General features: G+C 38.7%; 1 protein-coding gene across 5 annotated transcripts in view; it reads right to left on the bottom strand.

Moving 5' to 3' along the window:
* Positions 1-5,139: 5,139 nt before the first annotated feature.
* ptprua (protein tyrosine phosphatase receptor type Ua) overlaps positions 5,140-13,769 on the bottom strand; it is a 558,925-nt gene continuing 550,295 nt past the window's right edge. For all 5 annotated transcript variants that reach the window (XM_049476164.1, XM_022682961.2, XM_022682962.2 and 2 more), the window contains 2 exons: positions 7,656-7,791; positions 5,140-6,477 (listed from right to left, as the gene is read on the bottom strand). In XM_049476164.1, the coding sequence (XP_049332121.1) occupies positions 6,415-6,477; positions 7,656-7,791 (199 nt within the window). In that variant the 3' untranslated portion in view covers positions 5,140-6,414. The remainder of the gene's footprint in view (positions 6,478-7,655; positions 7,792-13,769) is intronic.

The following is a 13,769-nucleotide window of genomic DNA, read 5'->3' as shown; positions in this document are numbered from 1 at the left end:
GCATTTTTGAAAACACTCTCCAGCGTGGAGATTTTGATACCTCAATATTTTCACATCGAGAACTGAAATGCATTTTTCTAATGCTGACACCATGGTGTTAACCTCTGCAGGACTGTTGTTGTTTCAGTTTAAGGAGCGTGCTGAAATCTGTATTAAAATATGACTGATTAAGAGATTTATTTAGATGTGTAGATGTATAGTTTTACCGCTTCGTAAAGAATGATATCATGATACAGAATGATAAGTGTTGGGCCTGTTACTTTGAAAAAGTAATTAGTTATAGTTACTAGTTACTTCTCCAAAAAAGTAACTGAGTTACTCCACTATAAAAGTAACTAGTTACCAGTAAAAGTAACTTTTGCGTTACTTTTGTGTTACTCGCCCCCGTAACCCCCACCCCCTGGCCCCCATCTTCTCAGAGTGTGCTTCATAAGCCAGATGAATAGAGTGCACGAAAGCAAAGACAAGTACCTGCATAGAGGTTTGTCCATGACTAATTTTTGTTCGGGGACATAAACTCGACGTGCACATTTTTACCTTTGACCTCGGTATTTTCATCTGGAAAAGGCTGTTTTGCCACTGGAGTCCTCCTCACTCGCCATCTCTCATTATGCGCGTAAGACGTAATCTTACTTAGCCAATCATTGCTTAGGTGGTTTTCTTACCATCCCTCCCTTGTGACTTGTGACTTGTGACTCACACACACAACGCAAACACACACACAGTTGCGCCTTTGTCTGTATGAGCTGTTAAAGTAACGTGCAGTAACGGGGTGTTGGAAATAGTAACAGCATTATAGTAACAGTCAGAGTAATTAGTTACATTACTCATTACTGGAAAAAAAAAACACTGTTTATTTCAACGCTGTTATTCCCACCACTGATACAATATCACATTAAAACTGTTATAAGATTGATTAGGGCCCTATCTTACACCCTAAACAAGGTGTGTCGTGATGCTCACTGCTATCTTACACCCCACCAACAGCCTATTTTCATGCCTTCCACCTGCATCGTCAAAGCATTTGGATAGGTTTGCATAAGACCTGGTAACTGACTAGGAGAGTTGGAAAGCTTTCTGACAGAAGCCAAGGCAAGAAGTTCAGTCTGTTTATCCTAAATATTCTGAACTCAGAAACCTCACTGTTTGGATGTTGTTTTTCCCTTATATTTTTAAGTATTTTTCTTTATTTTTCATTATTCACTTCAAACCAAAAACACTGTTTTGGCCAGAAGATTCTTTAATAAACTGTCAAAAAGTCTCTCATTTGACTAAATCTTACACTCTGCATATTTTTTTTTTTATTGTTCATTTATGTTAATTTAAAATCATATTACTCAATTAATCATCAAACTAATTGGTAAATTACTTTAATGTTGATTTTTTTCCCCCTTTTCATTACTTTTTATTACGTTACACAGAAAACACACTGCTATTTAATTAATATATATATTTTTTCCTTTGCGTTTCAAGGTGCTCAAGATCTACTTTTCCTGTTGTTATGATAGCAAAGACACACTGACACGCCCTAAATCAAGGTTGAACCAGACTGATTGAGGAATTTCATTATCCATTGTATTCCAAAAACCCTGTTTTATCCAGATAATTGTTTGAATAAAGTGGCAAAAAGCTATGTTTTTGACTGGGACTCTCTGATTTTTTCCTCTCACTGTTTGAATGTCGTTTTTCCTTAAACTTTGATTTATATACCCAGTTTTGTATGGAAGATTCTTTGAATAAACTGGCAATAAACTGGGATTGTTTTTGCATATGTTGTATCACAGCAGATACAATGTAAATCAGGATCTTATTTGACTAAATTGTACACTCTGCATATTTTGTATTGTTCATTTAAGTTCATTTAAAATCATATAACTTAATTAATCATCAATATAACTGGTAAATTACTCACTGTGGAATAGGATTGATAGTGACAGCGCCGGTCCGGAGAGATCTGCTTCTCGCTGCTGCTGTGCTGAGATTATGATTTCAGGTCGAGTCAAACTCGCTTAGCCGAAACGGAAATGGACAGATGACGATAATGTACTGACTGCAGCTTAAATTACCCAACAAATCCACCGAGTGCAGGGGGCCGGAGTGTCAAGAAAAATCAATGGCGGCTTGGGACAGGGGCACGGACGACGGTAATTGAAGCTTATCAGACAGTACACACAGAGGAGAATAAGACTATGAGTAAGACTGATGAATCATCAGAAAGCTTCCATTACCTCACAGGAAGGAAATCTAGCGGCCTGTTTATCTACAGATAAAAAGCTGATTAAGGCCCATCTAATTAAATGATAAGAGCAAATGAAATCGAGGGGTCTAACCTGGAATAGATTCCCCCTATTTACCACGGCTTACTTTTATAGCTGTCTGGACGGTTTAATGTTAACTGTAGCGGCGATCGCACACAGAAACCCTCTCGCGCACATGCTTAGACCAGACGCGATGGAAATGCGATAGCCGCTTTCGCCTCCGCCCAAATTGATAGCAAACTGAAGAAGAGAGTGTGAAAGGCTAATTGGACTGCGTGAAGTGAGAATAGTCGAGCGACAAGTTGTGGCTTGTACTGAGGTCAACAAGTGATGTAGAACAATAAGATACACTGGGGGATCTAAAGCAAGGTCACGGCAGGGCGGTGAAACAGAGCTGAGCAGTCTTATCTTCATTCCTCAGCCCAGTATGAATAGCGAATTAGAAACTTAGCAAGCAGTTTATTAAAAAGGGCAGGCTCTCCAAATTGTCCTCTGAATAGATGAAAGGCGAAGGCTTTTTTTCTTATGTTTTTCTTCTATTTTTTATAACATTTCAAATGAGTTCAGTTCATTTTCTCAGACTGTAATCTCATTTCCAGCGCATTATAAATAAGGACAACCCAGATGATTGGGCCATTGTGGCAAATTTACTTTCCTGTAGTTAGAAGTACACTACCTGGCCATCTGGATTCAAGGAAGTAAATGATGTGGGGTTGATGCTGCCATTGGTCTGCAGGTCTAGGTTCAGCAACAGTATGTGCTGAAAGAATGAGGTCAGCTGACTACCTGAATATACTGAATATAGACCAGGTTATTGCATCAATGGATTTTTTCTTCCCTGATGACACGGCCATATTCCAAGATGATAATGTCAGGATTCATGGGGCCGGAATTGTGAAACAGTCAGGGATTCAGGGAGCATGAGATCATCATTTTCACACATGGATTGAGAGAGTTCACCACAGAGTACAGACCTTAACCTCATTGAGAATCTTTGGGATGTGCTGTATGTAGAAGGCTCTGTGCAGTGATCAGACTCTACCATCATCAATGCTGCTGCAAGATCTTGGTGAAAAATCAATGCAACACTGGATTGATTGTTTTGCAAACTTCAGCCTGGCTCTTCCTTGCTTCTCATTGAAGAAGTTCCTTTTTATAGCTTGAGTCCTGCCTCTAAGAGATTGTTTTGAACTGTTCTTTCCATGCTGTTCACGCCAGCTGCCATTTGCCATTCTTTTTATAGGTCTCTTGATGTCATCCTGTGGTTGCTGACTGACATTCAAATAAGCTGACGGTCAATCTCCAAACTGCTTGAATTTTTGGTGCCAGGAGTGGAATAGGGTCAGCCAAAAGCAGTGTGTAAGACTGGTGGAGGAGAACATGATGCCAAGAAGCATTAAAACTGTGATTAAAAACCAGGCTAATTCCACCAAATATTGATTTCTGAACTCTATCACTAACATATCAATATTATTTTGACCATTTCTTCTGCGCACAAATGTTCTAAATGACAATATTTTTATTTGTAACTTTTATGTGGCACAGGCGTATTCCAAAATGACAAATGCTTGGATTCATGGGGCTGGAATAGTGAAAGAGTGATTCAGGGAGCATGAGATCATCATTTTCACACATGGATTGAGAGAGTTCACCACACAGTCCAGACCTTAACCCCATTGAGAATCTTTGGGATGTGCTGGATGGAGAAGACTTTGTGCAGCGGTCAGACTCTACCATCATCAATGCTGCTGCAAGATCTTGGTGAAAAATTAATGCAACACTGGATTGAAATAAATCTTGTGACATTGCAGAAGCTTATTGAACAATGCCACAGTGAATGAATTAACTGACAGGAATAAAACTTGGTGGGTAGCTGTGCCAAACTGACATGAATGGATTAAGAATGGCAGGTATGATTCTTAACTTTGTCTTGGGGAAGATGACCAATGAGTCTATCTGTGGAGACACCATAGATGCCAGATCACCACTAGTCTCCATTCCAGGCACTCAATGTCAGCTCAATATTCCATTTATGATATCCTGCAACCAGTGGCTCTACCTTTTCTAAAATGCATAGACCAACAGCTCAATTATTCCAACATGCTCGTCCACATACTGCTGCCATCTCAAAAGCTTTGTTAGACCTATGCTCAACTGAAAATGTATGGTAACTTGGAATTGGCATGGATGCCCTCCATGCCAGGGTTTGTAATATATAATAAATATGACTAAGAGTTACCCATTTGAGGCGCCATGTTGGCTTAGTGTTAGCACGTTTGTCTCCCAGTGCTGGGGTCTTGGGTTCAAGTCTCTATCTGGGTGGAGTTTCTATGTTCACCTTATATTATGTCTGGATATGTTTCCTCCAGAGACTCTGGTTTCCTCCCACAGTCCAAAAACATGGAGAGCATGGAGTTTAGAAATATTGGATACTTTAAAACTCCTCAGTACTGGATACTGTCTTCCAGGTGGACGGTTGTTTCCAGTTGAGAGTACGCTGTGCATGATTGGCTTTCACTTCAGCCAATAGATGTGCAAGTGGATGAGTGCTGAGTGTAAATGGTTGTGTGTAAAATGTAAAAAGTGATTGTATAGTGTCCTTGGGTTTCATTCATATATGTCTACACTATTTTTATCATTTATTGTCCCTGGTCTCATGTATTTATCTACCTTCTGAATAGAAATGCAATCTGACAATTCCTTCATGTTTTTTTTTTTTTTTTGAAAATGAGCCTAAATAAAGACAACCCAGCCAATTGGGTCATTGAAGCAAATTTCCTTTTCAGTGGTTTATCATTGGCACACGGTTCATAAGCACTGAATAAATGCGAATACGAGAAAAAGAGCCATAAAGTATATATAAAGACACTAAAACAAGTGGGCAGATAAAAGCAACATCAGTAGGTTTTTATTCCTTCGTATTTTACACTATTTAGAAAAGAAAACACAATGAATAAATAGAAATTTAAAAAGCAACTCTTTTGGCGAGCGCCTTGTTCCCACAGTAGCACTTAATTTTTTTGTTTTTCGCTCTTTATTTTCTCTTTTTTATTTTTATTTTAATTTTAGTTTGTTCGTTTCCAAGAATGCTTGCATTGATTGCTCTTTGATGAAAAGCGGGGTTGCGCTCCTGCGTCGGGACGCCTCGACGCAGACTGGCTCACAGATCGCAATGGGACACCTACAGTACAACGGGCATGCAGATGTGCGAGTGGTCCCACCTTATTTAATTTTTCTTTTAACACGCGGACGCGGACGCACACACACACACACACACACGAAAAGAGAGAGAATGTATTGGCACATCAGAGACGACATCTAGAAAGGGTTCTGGAAAATATCTACGGTATTTACAGGAAACAATAAATTAATCCAACTCAAGAACCACCTCCTGTGCATCGCTGTCGGACGAATCGCTGATCGGTAGTCTGCTTTTGTGGAAATCTCTGGTTTCCTTCGACGGTTAGGAGTCCGTTCGTCTTGTGCCTTCACTCAGTCTCTTTCAGGGTGTCCATTATGAAAAGCATGGGTTTGCCTGTCCACACTAGATTGCACCATGTACAGGGTATTACGATACACATACTTTACGTACACAACATCGCCCGCGGTTGGTGTTTGTGTGGCTGCGGTCTCTGGGTGGTGTTACAGGATACGGTGTGTTCCTCTTGCTCAGTGAGTAAGGCAGAGATTGGCTGAGCATTTTGCAGTCAGGGTCAGAATCAAAGCATGAATCAAAGTCGCTGGGGCTGGATTCCCTTCCACCTTCGCCAGAAAAGGCCTTCGCTCCAGGGGTGCCTTAACCACCCACCCCCCTCCAGTCCGTTCCCCAGCAGCGCTCCGAGAGGATATATCTTGCACGATGAGCCAAAGAGAGAGAGAGAAAAAAGAGACACCAAAGCAAGAGGTATAATAATACAGGTCGAACCGTGGCGGGTCTCCCCCCGCGTGAGTCTACACTTGCGTTTACATTCTCACGACAGGAAGTGAACAGAAAGGCTCAATCATCCAGGCCTGAAGGACCAGGGAAGAAAATAAAAAACTAAAAAAAAAACTAACAAAAAAAAAAAAAAGAAAGAGGAATATGGAGAGATTCAAGGCGCAGACTCGTAAAGGCTCTCACGCTCTTCTGCTGGCGGGTGGGTCACTGGCTCAGATGTTATCTGACCTCTAGGCAGTCCAGGTACTCCAAGGCCAGGTCATAGCAGAATCGATACTGGTCCTGGAACAGAGAGAAAATAAAAAAAAGAGCTTCAGATTCATGTTTTCTTCAGTTGCATGAGAATGCAGAAATGTGATTCATTTAAGTAAAGTGTAATTGAATAAAAATATATATTTTGCAAAACTATAATAACAATAAATTTACTTTTAAGACATTTATGGTATTTTTATTTGCTAACTGTGCATTTCCCCTCTTGAGATGCTTGTGTGTATTTTAGTTTTTCTTCAGTTTTGCCTTCAATAAGGGTAATTAACTGTTTCTCAAAAGCCTTCTCCAAAGTTACAAACCAGTGTTAGGTACTTCTTCATTGACTCTTCACTGACATGTGAATGTTACTAATAACAATATTTATTCAAGTAACTGGTATATATACAGCTCTGGAAAAAAAAGAGACCACTTATAAATGATGTGTTTCTTTGATTTTTCCAAATTGAAAACCTCTGGAATATAATCGAGAGGAAGATGGATGATCACAAGCCATCAAACCAAACTGAACTGCTTGAATTTTTGTACCAGGAGTAAAGCAGCATAAAGTTATCCAAAAGCAGTGTGTAAGACTGGTAGAGGAGAAACTGCCAAGATGCATGAAAACTGTGATTAAAAACTAGGGTTATTCCAGGGTTATTATGAATATGAACTTGTTTTCTTTGCATTATCTGAAAATTTCTCAGCCAATATTTTTTATTTGCAATTTGGGAGAAATGTTGTAAAAACATAATAATTTAATTCTACTGATAATCTCTGATCTCACTTCAATCAAGATAAATGATATGTTAAGAACAAGCTTAAGAACTACATAACTTACTAGGGTTTCTGAGAAATGCTCATAATTTTTAGAATGTCCTTAAGTATGAGGTCACGAATTTCTTATTTTTAAAAACATTTTTGAAAATGCACACCTTTACATTAAAAAATTACTCTATTTATTGTAGTGTTCAAATTGTACTTTGCACAATTTGCTGCATGTTTATAATTGATGTAATCTATATTGTACTGTTTGTTATATGCTGCTCTCTGTGTTGGTCCTGGAGGAACGTACAGTAATTCTGTATACCTGTGAATGCATAATAATTAGGTCATAACAACTAATTGAATCTTTTAAAGGATTGTTTAAAGTAAGAAGTGCTTCATAAAAAAAAGCACGTTAATAATCAATGTTAAAATCGGAGAGTACTTACTATGGTCTCCACCATGTTAGGTTTGGAGTTGCGCAGTGTCTTGACAGCATAGAAGACGTCCACCATGCTGTGATGCCGAACCATTTCAATGATCATGGTGAGAGCACAGAACGTGCCACTGCGGCCTCCGCCATTCCTGAAACACCACACACAGATCCGTAGTTACTTTTTTATCCATGTCCAGTAATTAGCTTGTAATTATTTACTAGAGACACTGACAATCAAAAAACAGAATTCTTGCAAAAATTAATTATTATGAAGCATTTTAAATACATTATTTTAGAAAAACACACTAAGTCATATAATATGACATATTAAAACTTAAATAGCTCTATCTGTCTTGTAGATTTCTGGTTCATATCACTACGTGTACAAATAAATTACACTTTTTTTTTTTTTAACAGTGCACTTTTTACACCAAACTAGTCTAAACACTCTAATCAATCTAGATTCTATGTGCATACACTAAAATAATTAAAAAAAAGAAAACAAAAAGGATAGTTAAAATTACCCCTCCAAAATGTATGTTATGTTATGTTGTTTCGCTAAAATATTTTAATTTAATTGCATTGTTGTTTATATGTTTATTTGCATTATGCATGGTATTTGACCAGGAACTGAAATAGGAATTTGTGTTTCAAGACCTAAGACTTGACTTGGGATTTGAGTTTCAAGTATTGAGACTTGACTTAGGATTTGAGTGTAAAGACTTGACTCGGTATTTGAGCATTAAGACTTGAGACATGGATGTCAAGACTTAAGACTTGACTCAGGACCTCAGTCAGGAATTGGGACTTGACTCAGGATTGAAGAGTGAAGACTTTGGACTTGACCCAGGACCTATGTCAAGGGAGACTAGAGACTAGACTTGGAATTTGAGCATTAAGACTTGAGACTTGAATGTTGAGACTTGGGACTTGACCCAGGACCTAAGTCAAGACTAGAGACTTCACCAGGGTTTGAGCATTAGGACTTGAGACATGGATGTCAAGACTTGACTCAGGACCTCAGTCAGGAATTGGGACTTGACTCAGGATTGAAGAGTGAAGACTTTGGACTTGACCCAGGACCTAAGTCAAGACTAGAGACTTCACCAGGGTTTGAGCATTAGGACTTGAGACATGGATGTCAAGACTTGACTCAGGACCTCAGTCAGGAATTGGGACTTGACTCAGGATTGAAGAGTGAAGACTTTGGACTTGACCCAGGACCTAAGTCAAGACTAGAGACTAGACTTGGAATTTGAGCATTAAGACTTAAGACTTGAATATCAAGACTTGGGATTTGAACCAGGACCTAAGTCAAGACTAGAGACTTGACCTGGGATTTGAGCAATAAGACTTGAGACATGGATGTCAAGACTTGAGACTTGACTCAGGACCTCAGTCAGGAATTGGGACTTATAGGACTTGTCTCAGGACTTAAGTGTCAAGATTTGAGACTTTTATTTGGGATATGATGGCATCAGCACTGTGAGGATAAAGGTGATGCTTATTCTGAGAGGTTCTTTTAAGAACTGCTGCTAACAAATTATCACTGTCATTGTCAAACTGTAAGTAGAACATGCTTAATTAGCGCCCCAAACGTCGGCAGTGGCCGGGATGAAGTTTGTCCAATGTGCACCAACTTTGGTATGCTCATTGAGCTCCTCATACAGAACAATAATCAATTGGATTTATCTGACTCCGCCCAACAGGAAGTCGGCCATTTTGGCAGGAAGTCGCAAAATAAAAAGTTTCCCGCTGGGTTTCGGAGGGGTTATGATGTTCGAAAACTCATAAAACTTGAAGAGCTTATTTGGCTTAGGACGTACTTTGATAGTGAACTCGAATTTCGCACCTTTGTTTTTCTTCAGCTCTCTAGCGCCACCAATTTTACATGACATTTATGGAAAGCGCTCAGCCTCTTGATATTTGGCAGATTCATTAAGGCCTCGAAATGATTTAGATATGTATTGTCATTTTTGTTATGTGTAGCTAGATGACTCTACAGCGCCCCCTATTTGGTTGGGCTAATAAATTAGCCGTGGCCTTCTCAAAAATTCTCAGATATGCTCGATTTTTGGCAGAAACATAGACAATATGATTCCGCACATATTAGCAATCGGCATGCATTAGCTCCGCCCAACAGGAAGTCGGCTATTTTGGAATTTGTGGAATTTTTACACTATTTTCACGAACTCATTCAAACTCCTCCTAGAGTCTTTGTCAGATTATCTCTAAATTGGGCCTGGATAGGCTCCAGGCATATGTGGTGCTAAATTGCGAAGGAATAGTCGATAGCTGAAACGACAACGTAACAGCGGGTAATTAATTTAATGGAGACGCAACACTAGACCAAATAGAAACATTAGCACGGTCAGAACACAGGTTTTTGAAAATTCATGAAACTTTACAGAAACATAATAGACATCTTTACACACATTGTTACTATTGGTATGATTGACTCTGCCCAACAGGAAGTCGGACATTTTGAAATATGTGCGTTTTACACACATTTTTTGCATACTTTGTCGAACTCCTCCTATGGAATTTGTTGAATACTCTTGATATTTGTCAGCAATAAACTACTACCATCCGTGATGATAAATTGCGAAGGAATAGTCAATATCTTAAACGAGGACGAAATGGCGGGGAGTTGAATTGCTTGAGATACCCCATTAAAACAGGAAGTGAATACATTCTGGTTTTGGTAGGTGTTTGAGGAAGTAAAAATGGATTGAAACTCACAAAACTTTACAGGCCTGCTTGATTTACGCGGTCCTTTGATCTAAAATTGAAATGTCATATATACGTATTTCATTGGCTCCATAGCGCCACCTAGGTTTCAATGCATATTTGACATTACAGGAATGCTTAAAACCTCTTGAAAATTGTCAGATTGCTTAAAATCTAAAAACACTTTACAATTATTGTGATAATTTTTTCATGTGTAGCTAGCGGACTCTACAGCGCCCCCTAATTTATTTGGTAAATAAATTAGCTGTGGATGTGTCAAAATTTGTCTAATCTTCTCAAATTTTGGTAGGAGTGTAGAAAGTGTGACCCTGCACATATTTGCAATTGGCTTGTATTAGCTCCGCCCAACAGGAAGTCGGCCATTTTGAAATTTGCAAAAAAATTACAAATTTTTCACAAACTCATTTAAAATGCTCCTAAAGTCTTTTTCAGATTACCTCTAAATTAGCTGTGAATGAACATCAGACATATTTGATGAAAATTGCCAAAGGAATAGTTGATCGCTAAAACGGTGTCGGAATGGCGGGCAATTAATTTACTAGAGACGCAACACTAAACCAAAGTGAAACAATGACACGGTCAGAACACAGATGATTGAAAATTTCTGAAACTTGGCAAAAACACAAAAGACATCATTAGACACGTTTTTAGTATTGGTAGGACTGACTCCGCCCAACAGGAAGTCGGCCATTTTGAAATAATTGCATTTTACACAATTTTTTTGCATACTTTGTCAAACTGCTCCTAGGGAACTTGTCGAATACTCTTGATATTTGTCAGCAATAAACTACTAACATACCTGAGGATAAATTGCGAAGGAATAGTTGATATCTTAAACGAGGACGAAATGGCGGACAGTTGAATTGTTTGAGATACCCCATTAAAACAGGAAGTAAATACATCTTGGTGTTGGTAAGTGTTTGGGGAGGTTGCAATGGATCAAAACTTTACAGGACTGCTTGACTTACGCTCTCCTTTGATCTGAAATTGAGATTTCATATATACATATTTCATTGGCTCTAAAGCGCCACCTAGCTTTTAATACATAGTTTAAATCACATGTGTCAAACACAAGGCCCGCCAAATGTGGCCCGCCACGTCTTTTTATGTGGCCCGCGAGAGCTTGTAAGATCTTAGTGTCTATAATAAATAAGTCAGAAGCGTTCTTTGACCAAAAAATACATTTCCCACAATGCTTGTCGATTGTATTACCCGCAAAGTTACGGCTTACTGCCACTACACGGCAGTGTAGTCATTGATGTGGAAACCCTGCCGGAGGGAAGGCGTAACTTCGCGGGTGGAATTGAGACATATAAATGTTTATCCCATAATGTCCAGAAAAAGAGAAGTTGATGCAGACGGACGGCTGTGCTTCAAGGCGAAAGACCGGTATGCCTTTTGTGTTACGAAGAGTGTTACTGACCAAAATAAACGCTTTTTAGGAGAGATATAAGTTCTGTGTAAATATTTATAAGACAATAGCTGACAAAATCTGTTTTAATGACGTTAATAAACATCACTGGGACAGCGCTAGTCGCAGTTTCACCGCAGCAAAGTACGAGGACGTGAATCACTTATCTAACCAGCCTTTACTAATTTCTGCCCTCAATAACCCTTTCAATAACCTACAATAGCCTTTAATAGTCTTCAGTAGCCTTCAACAGTCTAACCTTGCAGCCGTGGTGTGTCCACTAAACTCCTGAGGTTAGCAGCGCGATAACTGACCTGTTTATAATGTAATCCCAGCAGTGACTCATGCTCTAAACGGCTGCTGTTAGCTGATTGGGCTGAAAGATGAACTGTAGAGAGCTGTATTATTCGGTTACAAAAATCTTTATTTCATACACAGAAGAACTTAAAAATTTTAAAAACGCTCCAGACTGGCTGAGCTGAGCCCTGTAGCCCGTGGCTGGGCTGTAGCTCTGACTCAGTAAAGACTGCGGACTTGTGGTGCTGCTGCTGCAGCTCCCACTAGTGGTTGGATGAGGAACTGCTAAATCTGAGGAAATGCTATGTTCTTAACAGCTCACAATTTTTGATTTTATATTTATTAAGCCATATTTCAGTTAATAATTTCAAAGTTAATATAACTTGATGTCATTTCTATTCACTTGAATAGTTTGGTTCTTGATTGATGGAGTTTTTGGATTTCATGACATAACAAATTAAAAGGATTTATGTTAATAGAGCAACAAGCAAACATTTTTTCCATGCAACTGTAATATTTGATTGAATAAATAATATATTGAGAGTTATTTAACATTAAGGAGTAATTACATTCATTTTATATTACATCTGGTTACATTTTATTACATTTATAAGTTACATCTGGCCCTCGGAAGACAGCCAATATGCCAATGTGGCCCTCGGCCAAAATGAGTTTGACACCCCTGGAATAAATAATATATTGAGAGTTATTTAACATTAAGGAGTAATTACATTCATTTACATATATTACATTTGGTTACATTTTATTACATTTATAAGTTACATCTGGCCCTCGGAGGACAGCCAATATGCCAATGTGGCCCTCGGCCAAAATGAGTTTGACACCCCTGGTTTAAATTATGGGAATGCTCAAAAACTCAAAAAAATGTTGGCCGCTACAATATAACTGTACATTTCGTGAGAAATCACATATGGGTCCAATTTTCACCGGTTTCTCGGTTTGGCCCGGTACGATTTGCGCTGATATGCGAGGGCCCTACGTCCCCCTTTGACAGGGGGACAACTCGTTTTTTGTTATTTTGCAAGTGAACATCCTGATGAGTACTGCTTTACTGACTTATGGGGAGAGGGAGGGTCTTTCTTATGCAGCACTCAGAGATAACACGACCAGCTATTGCTAACAATGACATACACTCTAAAAAACAGAGGTACGATATGAGTACTTTTTTGTACTCAAAGGTACATTCTTTATAATTGTACCCTAAAAGGTACAATACTGGTCTTTACAGGGTCAGATTTGTTCCCTCTGAAGTACAAAGTGTTTTCTAACAGCTATAAGTACAAATTTGTACCATTTAACCAGCCAAAAGGTACATTCAGTATTCTGTACCACTGTACTTATAAACAATGTATACTTTAATTGCACATTGTTTTTTATTTGAAAGCCAGACAATTTTGGATCATCAAGTTTTGACACATATTTAGTTGATGATAATGTTTATAATTTTTATAATCTTTACTGGCACAAAAACCATGGGTACAAAAAAGGACTTTCACTAAAAGGTACTTTTTTGTACCTCAATATAAGGTACAGCCCCAGCGACAAGCTTTGTACCCTTTTAGGTACAAATCTGTACTTACTTTTCTTAGTGTGTAGGATGGAATCAAACTCACACATAGCCTTCTATTGATAAAGTAGGTCAGGGGT

The sequence above is a fragment of the Astyanax mexicanus genome, chromosome 3 (genome assembly GCF_023375975.1).
Source record: "Astyanax mexicanus isolate ESR-SI-001 chromosome 3, AstMex3_surface, whole genome shotgun sequence".
Classification (NCBI taxonomy): domain Eukaryota; kingdom Metazoa; phylum Chordata; class Actinopteri; order Characiformes; family Acestrorhamphidae; genus Astyanax; species Astyanax mexicanus.
The sequence above is the reverse complement of the archived record's forward strand: the minus strand, read 5'-3'. Positions and strand labels throughout refer to the sequence as shown.